Below are 20,107 nucleotides of genomic sequence, written 5' to 3' on the forward strand. Positions count from 1 at the left end.
GGTGATAGTGGTCCTACAGGTGGTGATAGTGGTCCTACAGGTGGTGATAGTGGTCCTACAGATGGTGATAGCCTACAGGTGGTGATGGTGGTAGCTAAGGGAGTGGGGGTCCAAGTAGTGAAGGCTAACACAGATAAAGATGGGTCCAGCTCACAAGTATGATCCACTAGACTCTAGTGGCATGTATGTGGCTCTGGGCAATTTAAGGCGACTCCCAAGTAGCTCATGAACGTAAAATATATTTAGGCATACGTTTGGTAAGCGAGCCTATAAGGATACAGGTGCTATTCCTTCTTGGGACGAGGTAAATCCGTACAAAATGCGACGTATTAATAAACGTTAAACCACCCTAATATTGACGATGTTTTTCTATGCCTGGACCTCGTAGGTTAGGGGGGATGCTTGGGTTCGTACGTTTCTGGTTAGGCAAAACAACTGCATTTTTTGTACGAAAACAAAATTAAATATTTATGAAACAATTAAACCAATCAACTAAACCATATAAACATTGTGTGTGTGTGTGTGTGTGTGTGTGTGTGTGTGTGTGTGTGTGTGTGTGTGTGTGTGTGTGTGTGTGTGTGTGTGTGTGTGTGTATTTCATAATTATTTAATATAAAACACAACTATTCACCGCACCGAAACTCTTCGTATATTAAATCACCAAAATACAAACACACACACATCCTTTCATATACTATTTGTTTACCTTCTCGATCACTAATCATTAACGTTTCTCTCATTATTATTAATAAAACAACAAATTCCATCTTCCACAGCCGCTCTGTTTACGTTTGCGGCGCTGGTGCTGCGTTGCCACGTTGTGAGTATAAACACCCGCTCCAGCGGTGCCACGTCTCGTTAGTCGGAGTAGACGGCCCTGCTGACTTGTGGAAGGAACTATAATTCTCTTATGTGTTAATTTTGAGTGATGTGTCAAACACCAGCAAGGAATATTCCTTGTCCGGGGGGGGGGGGGGGCATATTTCTTCCCCTTCCCTCGGCATAGCGCCTCGAGGAATATTCCTTTCTCTTAACTTTGCCCTTCCAAGACATTTGCTATGGCCATTAAGGCCATAGCAAATCGATGAAATTAAGAAATCTACCTATTTCTTACCTCAAGGTAAACTTTGCCCTTAAGATCTAAGTCAGCTATTAGTGAATGTAGGGTTTCTCCTCCGTTTTCTGTGTTGACTAAATATAAACAAGAATGCAGTTTTTTTATCTTTAAGTTTTCAAGTGATTAAGTATTTTTTTTTAGCATATCATGCCACATGGTGTTAATGTTTGTGTGGTTTAGTTCAATGTTTTATGGTTTAGTTCAATGCTTTATTGTTTAGTTCAATGTTTTATTATTTAGTTCAATGTGTTATTGTTTAGTTCAATGTGTTATTGTTTAGTTCAATGTTTTATTGTTTAGTTGAATGTTTTATTGTTTAGTTCAATGTTTTTATTCTTAGTGTTATGTTTAATTCAATGTCTTTGTTTAGTTCATTGTTTTCTGTTTAGTTCACTGATGAACGAGTGAACACTGAGAGTACCAGATGTGTTCACTGCTGAATTAGTGAACACTGAGAGTACCAGATGTGTTCACTGCTGAATGAGTGAACACTGAGAGTACCAGATGTGTTCACTGCTGAATGAGTGAACACTGAGAGTACCAGATGTGTTCACTGCTGAATTAGTGAACACTGAGAGTACCAGATGTGTTCACTGCTGAATGAGTGAACACTGAGAGTACCAGATGTGTTCACTGCTGAATGAGTGAACACTGAGAGTACCAGATGTGTTCACTGCTGAATGAGTGAACACTGAGAGTACCAGATGTGTTCACCGATGATCGTGTGAACACTGAGAGTACCAGATGTGTTCACCGATGATCGTGTGAACAGGAATGATAATTATTCGACTAAAGAAAACTGCTAAAGTATGATCAATTATAATTGGATTAGCGAAAGTAAAGTATTAAAGATGAATAATCGAAATATAATGAAGAAACGAAAATAAACTTTGAAAGTGAATGACCAATTAAAGGCTGACGAGCAGTTGGAACATGAATAATTAATGGTGCAATTTGTGTGTTATCATGTCTGATAGTGAAGGAAAATGAATGAAAATGAAGACTAAAAAAAAAAGGATCATGAGAAATATGAATGATGAAAGTGATATTAAAAGTATTTATGTGCGATATTATAATTAATAATTATAAAAAGAAAATGACTAACGTGGGTAATAATTATACATGAGAGTGTTTATTATCAAGAATAATTCAGAAATGAAAGTGATTGATTTCAGTAATAACTGACCCATCAAAATGATTGATAGAAGAATGATGACTGAAAATTCAGACATGGCTGAAAATGACTGAACATGGACAGCAAAAGTGAATGCAAGTGAATATGATTCGTGAAGCTCATTAGTATGTAAAACAAAAGCCATATCTATTGAATTTGAAATTATTCACTTTGAACAAACAAGTTATAACTTAATAACTATAATGTTTATATGTGTTGCATTCTAGTAATTCTCTCAATACGTGATTTGATTAATGAATTACAGTGATGATTAAGATGTTTGGGAAGATGATAATATCAGGCCTGTTGATGAGGTGAACTCCTCTTATCTGGTCAGGTCAAGTCAGGTCAAATCGGGTCAAGTTGAATAAGGTTTAAGTGTCAAAATATATCTTTCTCCATCCTCTCTCCAGGTCACCGCTCAAGGGGAAGATGAGTCCGTCTCCAACGCCCTTACAGCAGGTAGGTCAAAGGGTCAAAGGTTATCACGGACCTCCACAATCACCCCCCCCTCTCCCCCCCCCCCCCCCGACCTTGCCACTGCCTTAATCCTCTTTCTATTACCTCTTTCACCTACCTTTAAGGTTCCCTCCCTCCCAGGAAGGGGGAGGGGGGTAGAAATAGCCTAAGCTACTCTATCCCTTTGAGATGTATTTCTTTCTTATCTCAATAAACTTGAACTTGATCCCTCCCTTCTCTGTCTTTCAACTCTTTTCCATTTCCCTTTGTCTCTTCCCCCTCTTCCTTTTCCCCTTTCTCCCTCTCCCCTCTCCTCCCGTTTCCCCTCAGATAGTTAGATAGAAAAACGACACAAGGAGAATAGTGAAAAGTACATATACAAATCGACGCGAAAACTTTGCAGTGACCAGAAACTTTCAGGTCCATCAATGAGCGGTGAAAATGACTTGGTACAGACCCATAGACTAAATAAACCATTGACTGAAGAATTTTTCAAAGACCGTCCTAAGATTTTGGCATACTGATGCCGCCTTTAAGAAATACTCAAAGGACTTCTCGATTCAATTCAAGAAACTTCATATATAACTCCCTTCATTAATTACTCATTACGCTATACATTATATGAAATATAGAATTTAATTAAATAGATCTGAATAAGGATTTTTTTTGCAAATTATTAACTGACATTTTTGATAGGTCAAGCTAATGACACTAATGATTATTTCTACCAGGTTGGTAAGGTGGTTTCAGTAAGCCAGCGGGGACCACACTGACCCCCCCAGTTGACCTCTGGTGATAAGTATTTGACCTCTCGCGACCTGTGAGCTGGTAACTGACCCGAAGGACGTCTCCACCAATAGTAACCTCTTGTTGCCTCAAATGAGCTTATCTACAATTGGTTTAAGCTCACCTGATCGTTCGTTTGTTTCCAGCTTAGCTGACCTTGATCTTTGACCTCGACGAACTTGACCTCATCTGACCTCAATCTCCTCTAACTCGAGACACTTGACAATCTGACAACAGTTTCTTTTCATGTAATTTTTCCAATAATTTATAATTGCATTATACATCATATTCCTTTGTGTTTAATATAGTAATTATTTTGTAATTTTGTACAGATTATCATTTTAATCAGATTATAATTTTAAAATCAGGATAATCACAAAAAAAATTTAATTAAATTTTCAGCCAGATTACATTTTTGTAAATGATTCCTTATTTTTCATCTTGATTACATTTTATAAATCTGATTACAATTGAATAAAATTCGACTAAAAAGCGATTTGTCAGATAATTTTTAATTTTTCATATAAAATTTATTTGATAAATTATATTTTTTATTCAGAATAAAATTGCTCTCAATTATGCTGCATTTATTTTCAGTCAGATTAAACTTATTTGTAATAAAATTAAACTTATTTTGTAATCAAATTAAACTTATTTGTAATCAAATTAAACTTATTTGTAATCAAATTAAACTTATTTGTAATCAAATTAAACTTTATTTTCAATCAGATTAAACTTATTTCCAGTTAGATTAAACATATTTTTGTCAGATTAAAAGAAATCAATCAGATTTAAACTAAAGGTTGGTAACTTACATTTAGTTAAAAAAAAATTTAACTAAAATAAAAAATTAACAAAATTACTAAAACCCACTCAAACGACTAAGAAGGAAAAACACTACTAAAACCCACTCAGACGACTAAGAAGGAAAAACACTACTAAAACCCACTCAGACGACTAAGAAGCAAAAACACTACTAAAACACACTCAGACGACTAAGAAGGAAAAACACTACTAAAACCCACTCAGACGACTAAGAAGGAAAAACACTACTAAAACCCACTCAGACGACAAGCAATAAAAACACTACTAAAACCCACTCAGACGACTAAGAAGGAAAAACACTACTAAAACACACTCAGACGACTAAGAAGGAAAAACACTACTAAAACCCACTCAGACGACAAGCAATAAAAACACACTACTAAAACACAGATTGATTCTGGTTAAAAATAAAACATTAAAACACACACACACACACACACAATCGAATCGAATGAGCCACAGCCACAGAGACGTTAGAATGAGCCACAAAGACGTTAGAAAGAACTTTTTCAGTGTCAGAGTAGTTAGTAAATGGAATGCATTAGGAAGTGATGTGGTGGAGGCTGACTCCATACACAGTTTCAAATGTAGATATGATAGAGCCCAATAGGCTCAGGAATCTGTTGATTGACGGTTGAGAGGCGGGAGCAAAGAGCCAGAGCTCAACCCCCGCAAGCACAATTAGGTGAGTACAATTAGGTGAGTACACACACACACACACACACATGGCCATGCATGATACAGCATTAAACTACAGAAATGTTTTCCGTAGCGCAGTCGTCTACGTTCTCGGCTCACAACCGAGTGATCTTGGTTCAATCCCCCGGGCAGGGCAGAAACGGTTGGGCATATTCCCTCTCACCTAATGCCTCTGTTCACCTAGCAGTTAGATAAGTACCTTGGAGTTAGACAACTGTTGTGGGTTGCATCCTAGGAAAGGTCAGTACTTAGTCCAAGGGAAACGTTGATAAACCTAAGTTCTTCAAATTAATATATCCTTAATGATCTCTCATCGGAACGAAGGTCACAGATACATATGACCTTGGGTCAATTATCAATTATACGTGACCTCACACACATAACATATGACCCCCTATTTGACCCTGAGAGCCCCCTACCCCTTCCTGAGAGGGATACTACAACCTAGATTATCCCTAATTGACCTCTGACCCCACACAATGACATTCACTGACCTGTATTGTCTTGCCCACAGCTGTGATCATCAATCTGGGAGACGGAGACAACGATATGATAGTTGGGGAGGCTGGTGCCGATTATCCTGTCCACCCTCGCGTCCCTGAAACAAGTTTCAGGTCAGTATGATGTAATTCAGGTCACTGTGGTGTAATTCAGGTCACTGTGGTGTAATTCAGGTCACTGTGGTGTAATTCAGGTCACTGTGGTGTAATTCAGGTCACTGTGGTGTAATTCAGGTCACTGTGGTGTAATTCAGGTCACTGTGATGTAATTCAGGTCACTGTGATGTAATTCAGGTCACTGTGGTGTAATTCAGGTCACTGTGGTGTAATTCAGGTCAGTATGGTGTAATTCAGGTCACTGTGGTGTAATTCAGGTCACTGTGGTGTAATTCAGGTCACTGTGGTGTAATTCAGGTCACTGTGATAAAATAAAACATAAGAATTGATGAACCTGCAGAAGGCAGAAGGTCCATACAAGGCAGAGCCTATTTATATCCACCCAAACTCATTCATATATGTGTCTAAGCTACGCTTGAAACAATCCCGCGATCCCACATGTAATATGTTACCCTGCATTTTTTTTCTCAGCATTAAACAACAACTGCAACTCTTTCGTCTATTTTGAAAGCGTATCTAAATGGTCTTGTAACAATTTTGTGTCTTGTTCGGAATTAATCACCAACACTAATTTTGCATCAAATGCTAATTTGCAAATATATCTTTTCAGTCCTGTGTTTGAATAATTTATATATATATATATATATATATATATATATATATATATATATATATATATATATATATATATTATTATATATGACCGAAAAAGTAAGATTAATAATTCTAACACGAATTTTCTCAATCTTTCGTACATTTCTTTTCACTGTTGGAGGTAATTCAAAAATCAATTCTCCAAAATTCATTTTTATTTCTTTTGGAGAATTTTGGAGAATTGATTTTTGAATTACCTCCAACAGTGAAAAGAAATGTACGAAAAATTGAGAAAATTCGCGTTAGAATTATTAATCTTACTTTTTCGGTCATATTTAATAATATATGTCTACAGGAAAGACTGCTACCAAAATATACTAATATATATATATATATATATATATATATATATACTGTATATATATATATATATATATATATATATATATATATATATATATATATATATATATATATATATATATATATATATATACATATATATATATATATATATATATATATATATATATATATATATATATATATATATATATATTATAAACCACAAAGGTCCCAGGACAGTGCCCCGGGGCACACCACGTACAACTCTCTCCTTCTTGGATTTGCCTCCATTTATTCAACTCTCTCCTTTCTTTGAAACAAGCAACTTTTAATCCACCTTAGAATACCTTCCCCAGTCCAAATACCATATGCTTCTCACTTTTCAACGCGATTCACGCTAGGCTCAGTCTGAGAGGCCTGGCTAAAGTCAAGCCTTAGAATTTCACACTCCTTTTCTGCTATCAGCTGCTCCAAGCACAGCAGAAACGAATGGAAGTAAATTTGTTAAACATGAGCGGAGTTAGTAAAACCTTGTTGGGACTTCTTTATTAATCTATTTTTTCAAGATGTTAATGAATGGATTTTGTGATTATCGATTCAAGCAGTTTTCCTTACAATAGATTTTAGACTAATTAGTCGGTAGAGACAAGTGATCTATTTCCATTCTTAAAAAATAAGGGACCACGTTAGCAACCATCCATGCTTCTGGTACTGTTCGACTCTAATGGTTTATTTAAATATGGAACACAAGGGTTCAGTAAGCTCTTCTTTACTCTGTTTCCTCTCTTCTCCTCGTTCTCTCTCTCTCTCTCTCTCTCTCTCTCTCTCTCTCTCTCTCTCTCTCTCTCTCTCTCTCTCTCTCTCTCCTCTCACTCACACACACACACACACACACACACACACACTCTTTCATACTTTGCTAAATACATAGTGCATATTCTTTTCCAATAAACGATCACATTAAGAAAACATACAGCTGACACTACAGTTTTCCTTACTGGAGAAAAAAAGCGTCATTGTCATTATAAAGCAAAGTTTTATAGGGAAGAAAATATGAACACGTGACTTGCATTCCCTTTTATATAGTGCGAGTTCATCACGTTCATCAGTTCTTCACGCACAGTTATTGACTCTCTTAGTTAACTATTGCTTCCGTGTCTTCAGATGCGAGGAGCAAGAGTCGCCTGGGTACTACGCCGACCCGGAAACAGACTGTCAGGTCTTCCACATCTGCGTAGGGCGCCAACGAAGAGTTCGACAGTATTCCTTCCTCTGCCCGAACGGCACCATCTTCAGTCAGCAGTACCTGGTGTGCGTCTGGTGGTACGACTTCGACTGCGACCTCGCCACCACCTACTACAGCGTCAACGTGGCTCTCTTCGCGGACACCCCGATGCCTTCCTTTCCCCGATCTGGCGAGACCTTCATCGGTGTGGATCTTCGCTCTGGCGGGGCTGCGCAAGTTGGTGGGGGTGCAGGAGGGGCTGACTCAACAGGAAGGCAGCTCAGTTCTAAACAAGGAGGGCCTGGATTAGCAGGAAGGCAGCTCAGTTCCAAACAAGGAGGGGCTGGATTAGCAGGAAGGCAGCTCAGTTCCAAACAAGGAGGGCCTGGATTAGCAGGAAGGCAGCTCAGTTCCAAACAAGGAGGGCCTGGATTAGTAGGAAGGCAGGTCAGTTCTAAACAAGGAGGACCTGACTCAACAGCACGACCGCCCATATCAACAGGAAGACCGCCCATTTCAACAGGAAGACCGCCCATTTCAACGGGAAGACCCCTCATTCAAACAGGAAAACCACCCATTTCAACGAGAAGACCGCCCATTTCAACAGGACGACCACCCATTTCAACACGAGGAAGCCAGCCCGATTCCTCAAGAGGTTCTTCAGGTGACTTCGACGATCAAAGTGGCTTCGATTCTCCAAACCTACTGGGAAACAGCATCAGAGACAACGGTTTCGGTCCAGGCCTCAATGGTTTTGGTCTTCCAAGGAGTCAGACCAAACTGAGCCCGAGGCTACAGCCCAGTGGCTTCGGGGCTGAAGAAGACGAGGAGAAAAGAAGACACGATTCAGGGAAGGAATATGAAGGTTCAAGTCAAGAAGAATTAAGATTCGGCTCAGATCAAAGACAAGAAGGATTCGGTTCAGATCAGGGACAAGAAGGATTCGGCTCAGATCAGGGACAAGAAGGATTCGGTTCAGATCAGGGACAAGAAGGATTCGGCTCAGATCAGGGACAAGAAGGATTCGGCTCAGATCAGGGACAAAGAGGATTCGGCTCAGATCATGGACAAGAAGGATTCGGCTCAGATCAGGGACAAGAAGGATTCGGTTCAGATCATGGACAAGAAGGATTCGGCTCAGATCAGGGACAAGAAGGATTCGGCTCAGATCAGGGACAAGAAGGATTCGGCTCAGATCAGGGACAAGAAGGATTCGGCTCAGATCAGGGACAAGAAGGATTCGGCTCAGATCAGGGACAAGGAGGATTCGGCTCAGATCAGGGACAAGTAGGATTTGGCTCAGATCAAGGACAAGAAGGATTCGGCTCAGATCAAGGACAAGAAGGATTTGGCTCAGATCAGGGACAAGAAGGATTCGGCTCAGATCAAGGACAAGAAGGATTCGGCTCAGATCAGGGACAAGAAGGATTCGGCTCAGATCAGGGACAAGAAGGATTCGGCTCATCTCTAGGACAAGGATTCGGCTCAGATCAGGGACAAGGAGAATTCGGCTCATCTCTAGGACAAGGATTCGGCTCAGATCAGGGACAAGAAGGATATGGCTCATCTCTAGGACAAGGATTCGGCTCAGATCAGGGACAAGAAGGATTCGGCTCAGATCAGGGACAAGAAGGATTCGGCTCAGATCAGGGACAAGAAGGATTCGGCTCAGATCAGGGACAAGAAGGATTCGGCTCAGATCAGGGACAAGGAGGATTCGGTTCAGATCAAGGACAAAGAGGATTCGGCTCAGATCAAGGACAAGGAGGATTCGGCTCAGATCAGGGACAAGGAGGATTCGGCTCAGATCAGAGACAAGAAGGAGTCGGCTCAGATCAGGGACAAGAAGGATTCGGCTTAGATAAGGGACAAGAAGGATTCGGCTCAGATCAAGGACAAGAAGGATTCGGCTCAGATCAGAATCCAGGGCAGAAATCGCAGGAAACCGGATCTGGCTTGGATCATGAACAGCAGTTCCATTCAGAACAGGAACAAACAGGAATTATTTCGAATCAAAAACTTGAGGACATTGATGTTAACCAGGTAAGAACAGGATTCGATACTGTCCAAGAACAGGGAGGATATAGTAGTGGCCAAGAACAGGAAGGATTTGGAACTGCCCAAGAACAGGGAGGATTTGGAACTGTCCAGGAACAGGGAGGATTTGGTACTCTCCAGGAACAGGGAGGATTTGGTACTGTCCAGGAACAGGGAGGATTTGGTACTGTCCAGGAACAGGGAGGATTTGGTACTGTCCAGGAACAGGGAGGATTTGGTACTGTCCAGGAACAGGGAGGATTTGGAACTGTCCAGGAACAGGGAGGATTTGGAACTGTCCAGGAACAGGGAGGATTTGGTACTGTCCAGGAACAGGGAGGATTTGGAACTGTCCAGGAACAGGGAGGATTTGGAACTGTCCAGGAACAGGGAGGATTTGGAACTGTCCAGGAACAGGGAGGATTTGGTACTGTCCAGGAACAGGGAGGATTTGGTACTGTCCAGGAACAGGGAGGATTTGGTACTGTCCAGGAACAGGGAGGATTTGGTACTGTCCAAGAACAGGGAGGATTTGGTACTGTCCAGGAACAGGAAGGATTTGGTACTGTCCAGGAACAGGGAGGATTTGGTACTGTCCAGGAACAGGGAGGATTTGGTACTGTCCAAGAACAGGGAGGATTTGGTACTGTCCAAGAACAGGGAGGATTTGGTACTGTCCAGGAACAGGGAGGATTTGGTACTGTCCAGGAACAGGGAGGATTTGGTACTGTCCAGGAACAAGGAGGATTTGGTACTGTCCAGGAACAGGGAGGATTTGGTACTGTTCAGGAACAGGGAGGATTTGGTACTGTCCAAGAACTTGGAAGATTTGATACTGTCCAGGAACAGGGAGGATTTGGAACTGTCCAAGAACAGGGAGGATTTGGTACTGTTCAGGAACAGGGAGGATTTGGAAGTGGCAAAGAAGACGAAGGATTTGGTATCAACGAAGAACAAAGAGGATTTAATAATGGCCAAGAACATAGAGGATTTGGTACTGACCAAGAACAGGGAGGATATAATAGTGGCCAAGAACAGGTTGGATTAGGTTCTGGACAAGAACAGGGAGGATTTGGCCCTGTCCAAACACAGGAAGGATTTAGTTCTGGCCAAACTCAGGGAGGATTTAGTTCTGGCCAAACACAGGAAGGATTTAGTTCTGGCCAAACTCAGGAAGGATTTAGTTCTGGCCAAACACAGGAAGGATTTGGTTCTGGCCAAACACAGGAAGGATTTAGTTCTGGCCAAACACAGGAAGGATTTAGTTCTGGCCAAACACAGGAAGGATTTGGTTCTGGCCAAAGTCAGGAAGGATTTGGTTCTGGCCAAAGTCAGGAAGGATTTAGCATTGAACAAACGCAGGTAAGATTTGGAACTACCCAAGAACAGAAAGAATTTGGTGTTAGTCAAGAACAGGAAGGATTTGGTAGTGACCAAGACCAGGGAAGATTTGGCACTGACCAAACACAAAAAGGATATAGTATTGGCCAAGAACAGAAAGGATTCGAATCAAAGGGGGAAACAGAAGGATTTGACACGAATCAGGGCTCAGTTGGTGCGCCATCTGCCTTGGGACAAGGCAGTTCAGATCCAACTGGAATGAACTTTATCAAAGAAGTGGGTGCCTCTGGGCAAACTGCCTTTGGTCAAGGTGATCTGACGCAAGGAGGCGGCTTAGTTTCAGTCCGAGATCACGATGACTCTGCCTTAGGCCAGACTAGATCAGGTGCCCAGAGTCAGCAAGACTTTGCATCAGGCCAATTCAGTAGCAGCAGCTCTGGTGGCACTGGACACGGTACTCTCAGTCAGGTTGCCTTTGGTCAGAGTGCCACCAGTGGACTGGGTCAGCAAGGCCAAGATTCGAACATAGGGGAGAAAGGGTATAGCGTCTCCGGTCCTGGAATCGACCCCAAGTCACAGCCATCAAGTTCCATCAGTGATGAAATATCTGCAAATTTAGACTCCAGAACCGTGAATATAAAAAGCGAGGTGATCTTGAATGGCGACCAAGGCTCCTCTATCAGTTCTCATAGTAATGAGTACCAGGCCAATAGTGGCTTTCAGAGTACCGGTATCAATAGCGTCCAGGGTGTAGGTTCCTTAGTTAATACTGGCACTGTGGCCGGTAGCGGGCCTGCTGGTCAGCAGGATGGGGTTCAAGCGCAGGTCTTCCGGGATTCAGGAAGTTTCTCCACGACAGGTACTCTTAAGGGTAATGAGGTACTCTTAATTGATGGTTTCGTAAACAGCCAAAATAATCAAAATCAATTCCAAAGCCAAAATCAATACCAAAGTAACCAAGTGGAGGGTTTACAAAATCAAGGTCAATTCGAAACCTCTCAAAATCAGCTTCAGAGTAGCCAAACTTTGTTCCAGGGAAACCATGGGCAGTTGCCAGAACAGGATCAACACAAAAGTTTCCAGAGTCAATCCCAGAGCAGCCAAGGCTTTCAGAGTCAGCTCCAGAGCAACATAAACCAGCAAAACACAGATGTACTCCAAGCTTCACGAGGTTATAATTACAATACCCCACAATCACAGGCTGTACCCAAATCTGGCAATGTGGTACAACCAGCCAGTGATATTGAGAAAGACGTCCAAGAACCTGTCCCTCAAGGCATCTCCGATAATTTGTCTACCACTGCGGGGGATTCTGAATTTGTTGTTGACATCCGAACAGCTATTTTGAGCCAAATCGCATCAGCTTCCAAAAATGAAAACCCAACACCTGAGCCTACGTTCAGCCCAGTTGAGTCTAGCATCCAGACAGGGGCATCGACTAGTCAGGACCAACTTCCTAGCAGCAAAGTTCCATTCCAGAGCAGCCAGGCTCAATTCCAAGGAAATCAGAATGAGTTCCAGAGCAACATCTCGTCATCGCATCTTGTTCCTGGGTCTGGTATGGTGATAGAACCAGCCAGTGATATCCAAAAAAGCGTCCAAGGATCTGTCCTTGTCCTTCACATGGATTCAAATAATAGAGTTATCAATCCTGGGGATTCTGCATTTACCGTTGATGATCGGATAAGTTTTCCAAGCCAGAGTAAACCATATTCCAACAATGAAACCCCAACACCTGAACCTGAACCAGGGTTTAGTCCGGTGCAGCCAGGCAGCCAATCAGAAATATCAGTTGATCAGAACCAATTTCAAAGCAGCCACGTTGAGTTCAAAAGTTTTCAGAGTCAGCTCCAGAGCAACTTAAACCAGCAAAACACAGATATACTCCAAGCTTCACGAGGTTATAATTACAATACCCCACAATCACAGGTTGTACCCAACTCTGGCAATGTGGTACAACCAGCCAGTGATATTGAGAAAGACGTCCAAGAACCTGTCCCTCAAGGCATCTCCGATGATTTGTCTACCACTGCGGGGGATTCTGAATTTGTTGTTGACATCCGAACTGCTATTTTAAGCCAAATCGCATCAGCTTCCAATGATGAAAACCCAACACCTGAGCCTACGTTCACTCCAGTTGAGCCTAGCATCCAGACAGGGCCATCGATTAGTCAGGACCAACTTCCTAGTAGCAAAGATCAATTCCAAAGCCAAGTATTTCAAGATTTCAATTTCAAGACCCCATCAGCACACCAGGGTGTTGTGGCACAACCAGCCAGCAATATGCAAAGTGGCTTCCAGGTAATATTGGAACCAGGCATCTCACCAGATTCATCCCCCTCTACTGCGGGTTCTGGATTTTTCATTCACGATAGTTCAGGTCCTTCGAACCAGATTGACTCATCACCCAGGCAAGAAGACCCAACACCTGAGCCAACCTTCAGCCCAGGTCAACCCGGCAGCCTAACAGAAGCAGTGGTTGTGCCTGTGGAACCTGTCAGGATGGGTGGCACTGGTTCACTAGGGTTCACTGCAGTTCACTTGGGTACTCAGCAAGGAAGTAGCACCTTGGGGACAGGCATCAGATCTTCAGGAGGCGCCACTAGTGTCGCATTTGATCTTACTCCTTTAAGAACGTATATCCCACCCACCAGGGAGTTCACTCTTTCCAAACCTGCTGACTCGCATGGTACCAAAGTCATATTCCAATCAGCTACTAGCGACAAATCCTCACAGAGTTCCTCCTTATCTCCTGCTCCTCTCTCTCATACCAACAACCTCAAGCAGGAAGTCTTAGCTCCTGTTACCCAACAGCAACAATCATTCAAATTCCCAACGCAACATGGTGTCGCATCCTCAGGTGACCTGTCGGCCCTCCTTCAGGGATACCTTCCACCTATTAACGACATCTCACAAGTCAGAACAAGCGCCATCCTCTCCTCCCCACCATTGCCCTCCTCGTCGGTATCGGCAGGATCTTCGTTTACAAGTTCCTCCCCACCATTACCCTCATCGTCGGTATCGGCAGGATCTTCGTTTACAAGTTCCTCCCCACCGTTGCCCTCCTCGTCGGTATCGGCAGGATCTTCGTTTACAAGTTCTTCCCCACCATTGCCCTCCTCGTCGGTATCGGCAGGATCTTCGTTTACAAGTTCCTCCCCACCATTGCCCTCCTCGTCGGTATCGGCAGGATCTTCGTTTACAAGTTCCTCCCCACCATTGCCCTCCTCGTCGGTATCGGCAGGATCTTCGTTTACAAGTTCTTCCCCATCAGTTCTAAGTTTCTCCAGTTCTCCAGACAACACTGTTCTTCACGGTTCTTCAGTGCCATCTTTCTCCTCCTCAACCACCACGACAGGACAGGCATCTTACTCTGGTACTTCTCAAGGGCCAACGTCAAGTCTTATTTCCTCATTCTTTCCATCTCAATCGTTAGCACCGGCTTCTCATTCCTCGGCATCATCGAAGGTTTCATCACATGGGTCATCATCTTCATCATTCCTTTCTCTGTCTTCTTCTTCATCATCATCATCTACATCCCGTGGCTCATCATCGTCAGGCATTTCCATACTGCCCGCCATCACAGTGCCTATACACTCTGCGTCATCAGTATCTCTGCCCTCTAGCTCTGCCTCATCCCTCCTGTCTGAACTCAAAACCCATATGAACGAGCAGCAACAGGGCAATCAGATCCTCAAGCAGCAACAAGGAAATCAGATCCTCCTAATCAACGACAACGACGTCAAAAGCGGAGCTCCTGGGGGCGTCGTGTTGCCACTGGAGCAACACTACCTTCCCCCAGCAAGCAGACCAGATTCCCGTACTATACGACACATTAGCAGTGGCGGGAGGAAGATCTACGTCACACCAGTACCGGAAAAGGAGCATCGACAGGCGCATCAGCTTCAGCATCAGCAGCAGCAGCAGCAGCAGCAGCGTCAGCAGCATCATCATCAGCAACAGCATCAGCAACATCAACAGGCGCAGCAGCAGCATCAACAGGCGCAGCAGCAGCATCAACAGGCGCTGCAGCAGCATCAGCAACGGTCGACAGAGCGCCGCCAAACATTTCGTCCCTCAATACAACTCACCGCCAACATGAACACGAGGGAGTTCGCGCCAAAGAATCCGACACATTTGCTCGGGCGTGGATTCGTCCCACCCACACGAACGGGTGACGTTACCCGCAGCTCCTACGTACACCAAGCGTCCCTGGCGTCCACCTCCTCATTCCCAGCCAACAAATACAAGCTCTCCTGGAAACGCAACGGAGCGAGCCAAACATAAACAGCAACGCTATCGAGACAAATCTCGGGAATCGAGCGAAATTTAAGAAGCGTTAAGGTTGAGTGATAATGTGTGGAGTCTTAACACCAGGGGCATCAACACGTGCTCTTCTCACCCTGTCTTTCAGTGCAGAGTCCTTGCATCTTGCTGCCGTTTGCAAGGAAATGTATACGAGTCTAGGCTGAGGTATTATGAATCAAGTGTTAATGTGTATTTATAAACTTTAAGGTTCTTTGTGAGATTAGCTTAAAGAAACCACCAAATTTTGGGGGGGGTAGAAATAGCCTAAGCTACTCTATCCCTTTGAGATGTAGTTTTATCTTATCTCAATAAACATACTTGAACTTGAACCACAAAAAAACATATTAAGTTTTTGGCCAAGTGCTCATAGATGAAAATAAATTGATTTGAGGTTTATTATGTATGATAATGCTTTACAAGGGCAAATTTGTAAACAAAACAACTTTTAAGAGCTACTGGATTTGTTTACTTCTCGAGAGAGGATTGCAATATGTATACTTCAAGGATTCTGCACAAAATCTGTCATTAAATTATTAACCCATTTTCTTGAGCCCTGTCGCAGCTGGCTAGCGACGAGGGTGTTGTTGTTGTGTGTTGTTGTTGTGAGTAGGGGGAGGGGGTTGTGAGCAAGTTGTTGAGAGTAGAGTATTATGTTGTGAATAAGTGGTTGTACGTGGAATGCTATGAGTAGGGTGTTGTTAACCGGGTGTTATGGGTAGGGTGCTTTAGATAGGGGTGTTGTGAATAGTGTGTTGTGAAAATGGGGTTGTGAGTAGTGTGTGTGTGGGGTGTGTAGAGAGCTGTTGACGTTACTGTACGCTTATATGTGTATCCTCAAGTTATATAATAAAAATGACTATTTTTTAATTAAATAACTGTGTTTAATTATCATCAAGTGATTTAACAAATGTGATCTTCTCAAGTTCACAATTAAGCTGGCAGATTAAGGAAAGGTAATTATGAGGAGAAAGCACCAAGCTACTACGAATGCATAGCACTTGGAAGGGATATGAGGCAGACTAAGTGCTGGGATATGAGAATAAAGAACTGGGATAAAACAGAGAAAGGAATAGTGGCCAGCATTGTACTGGCAGATGGAGGAATTTCACCTGCCTGTTTATAATGGTGTGTGATCTACAGTCATGAAGAAATAAATTGTTTATACAGTATATGAAAAATAAATCAATACATTATGGACCTTTAGCGACTCACTGCGCCACTCTGTATATGTGTAAATGTATATATATATATATATATATATATATATATATATATATATATATATATATATATATATATATATATATATATATATTAGAATAATTTGGTAGCAGTCTTTCCTGTAGACATATATTATTAAATATGACCGAAAAAGTAAGATTAATAATTCTAACACGAATTTTCTCAATCTTTCGTACATTACGCTTCACTGTTGGAGGTAAAATTAAGTGGAGGTGAACACTGTTGGAGGTTTACCTCCAACAGTGAAGCGTAATGTACGAAAGATTGAGAAAATTCGTGTTAGAATTATTAATCTTACTTTTTCGGTCATATTTAATAATATATATATATATATATATATATATATATATATATATATATATATATATATATATATATATATATATATATATATATATATATAATATATAATATATATAGAAGACAGTTTAACGAGGGGGATTTAAATAGATTTCTGGAAATGTTTACCCAAAATCTAAATTAAAAGAATGGAGCCAACTTGGATACGTTTACATTCAGAAACCATAGATGTAAACAATGGTTTAGAAATGGAACAGCTGGTCTGTTTAGTAATGTTCCTTCTATAAAGTTTCGGTCATCGGTTCTATACAAGTGACCAATGTAGTTTGCAGCCTCGCCATGGAAAGGCAGACGCATAAGAGAGAAAGGTCCCAAAATATGTAACAAGGCGCAGTAAATAGGTACCTGGGAGTTAGTCAGCTGTCACGGGCTGCTTCCTGGGGGTGGAGGCCTGGTCTAGGACCGAGCCGCGGGGACACTAAAGCCCCGAAATCATCTCAAGATAACCTCAAGATAGGCCTGAAACTGAACGCAGCCAAGGTCATGACGCTCATGACGCAATGAAGGGAGGATATGAACACTCAACAATTATCATCATGACACAATGAAGGGAGGATATGAACACTCAACAATTATCATCATGACACAATGAAGGGAGGATATGAACACTCAACAATTATCATCATGACACAATGAAGGGAGGATATGAACACTCAACAATTATCATCATGACACAATGAAGGGAGAGTATGAACACTCAACAATTATCATCATGACACAATGAAGGGAGAGTATGAACACTCAACAATTATCATCATGACACAATGAAGGGAGAGTATGAACACTCAACAATTATCATCATGACACAATGAAGGGAGAGTATGAACACTCAACAATTATCATCATGACACAATGAAGGGAGAGTATGAACACTCAACAATTATCATCATGACACAATGAAGGGAGAGTATGAACACTCAACAATTATCATCATGACACAATGAAGGGAGAGTATGAACACTCAACAATTATCATCATGACACAATGAAGGGAGAGTATGAACACTCAACAATTATCATCATGACACAATGAAGGGAGAGTATGAACACTATACAATGATCATGAAACAGGGAAGGGAAAGTAAAGAATTAATACCAATTAAGGTTGAGAAACCTATGGCCCCAAGGTACAGGATTACCTTGCCTAATCTTGCGGTCACTTTCTGATGGATTAGGGGATCAACGTCCCCGCGGTCCGGTCTCTGATCAGGCTTCCTGGTTCATGGTCTGGTCAACCAGGCTGTTGGTGGTCGCAGTTGTCATTTACACACATTACATTATAAATGCACAATCAATCTAACTATCATATATTAGTAATCCAAATTAGCCTAACTTATTTGAAATGTAGCCTAAAAAATAGCGGAAGATGACGCGCTATTGCAGTCACTGAGGTAGAAATAGCCTAAGCTACTCTATCCCTTTGAGATGTATTTCTTTCTTGTCTCAATAAACATACTTGAATTTGTAGCAGTGACATCTTAAAGAAATTGCGGATAAAACCTAGCAAGAAACCATCCCGCCCCTTTAGCTAGGTAGTTTAAGTATAGGGGATCAGATATTGCGCCACGACTAAAGACAAGATTAACCGGCCGGCCAGAGGGTATAAGAAGCCTCAGGTCGTTTATTTACGCCAGTTACAGCCTCGCTCCTGTGCCATTAAGTCCTCTACGGGCTCACCATAGTCCGTGCTACTTGCAACTTTTTGTTCCCATTAGCTGAATCTATAACAACAACATTATCTACGCTCTACATCAGCTCCGCACGGGGGACTGAAGCCACAAGCTCTACACTACACTACAAGCAGCATTACAAGCTCTTCAATGGCTGACGCCGTCAAGATCTTCAAGAAGATTGCACCTAATGGTAAGAGCGAGTGTATTTGGGGAGATCTTGAGAGTTAAAATTGGTCACTGGGGTAACAAGGGGGGCAGTTATAAGGATCATTAGGTGGATGTAGAATTGCCTAGAGATTCTTAAATCTGCCCATTGCCACTCATTATAACTCGTGAGTTATAATGGGGCCATAGGATAGCAAGGAGCAGTTTTAAGGATCACTAGATGGATCTTGTGAATTATAATGGGAATCATTGTAAGTGCATTTTGTGAGTCTTCAAGATAAGGGAGTGTCCAAATAATTTGCTTACAGGAACTATAAACAAATGATAGTTTATAACTATAAACCAACTCTACAGCTCTTTTTCATCGTGTTATGAAGGAAAAAGTAGTTCGTGAATATATTATGTTGTTATCATTCTCAAGCCTCTGTATCTATGAGGAAATATTAAGGCACTACGATGGGTTCGAATACACGGCCTTATAGACTCCCCAGACCCATGTAATACCGACAAATTTAATGTTTGCATGCAATATGTTGTTAATTTGTTGTTATTAGCTGTTGTGTATGCTGCAACTTGATTGATTAGTCGTTTCTAAATGCATTCTGACTTTACTGTATATTTCTTGACTTGTTGAACATTTCTTGACTTGTTGAACATTTCTTGACTTGTTGAACATTTCTTGACTTGTTGAACATTTATTGTTCTTGTTGCATTGTCTATTTATATATGGAATGAATAGAACACCTTCGATACTGATGTAAAATAATTAAGAAAATGATTAGTAATCTAAATCAAATTCAAAATACTTGAAAATGTAAAAATATCATGACGTGAAGCTTTGGTTTGGGGATAAGTAAGTAAAGTTAACTAGCTAACTAAAGTCTATCATTGCTTGTCACTGAACCAGATGATTATTGATTAATTGTGTGATTATCTGTGTAAGACAAGGGAGGGTTCATGAAGCAAGTAAGTCTTAGTATATCATGATACAACACAAATAGCCTAGGGAAACCATCATTACAACACAAATAGCCTAGGGAAACCATGATTACAGCACAAATAGCCTAGGGAAACCATGATACAGCTCAAATAGCCTAGGGAAACCATGATACAGCTCAAATAGCCTAGGGAAACCATGATA

General features: G+C 41.6%; 2 protein-coding genes across 2 annotated transcripts in view; one reads left to right on the forward strand and one right to left on the reverse strand.

Annotated features, from left to right (window-relative positions):
* The window catches only part of LOC123748251 (arrestin homolog), a 49,121-nt gene that overhangs the window by 24,296 nt on the left and 4,718 nt on the right, over nt 1-20,107 (reverse strand). The window contains 1 exon segment of the mRNA XM_069303557.1: nt 5,555-5,658. The gene's annotated coding sequence lies outside the window, so the exon portion shown is untranslated.
* Nucleotides 5,595-16,319, forward strand: LOC123772773 (hornerin). Its single transcript, XM_069303656.1, has 2 exons — nt 5,595-5,674; nt 7,781-16,319. Exons 1-2 carry the CDS (start codon nt 5,610-5,612, stop codon nt 15,504-15,506), a joined length of 7,791 nt encoding a protein of 2,596 aa, XP_069159757.1. The 5' UTR covers nt 5,595-5,609; the 3' UTR covers nt 15,507-16,319.

This window comes from Procambarus clarkii, chromosome 50 (genome assembly GCF_040958095.1).
Source record: "Procambarus clarkii isolate CNS0578487 chromosome 50, FALCON_Pclarkii_2.0, whole genome shotgun sequence".
NCBI classification, from domain to species: Eukaryota; Metazoa; Arthropoda; class Malacostraca; order Decapoda; family Cambaridae; genus Procambarus; species Procambarus clarkii.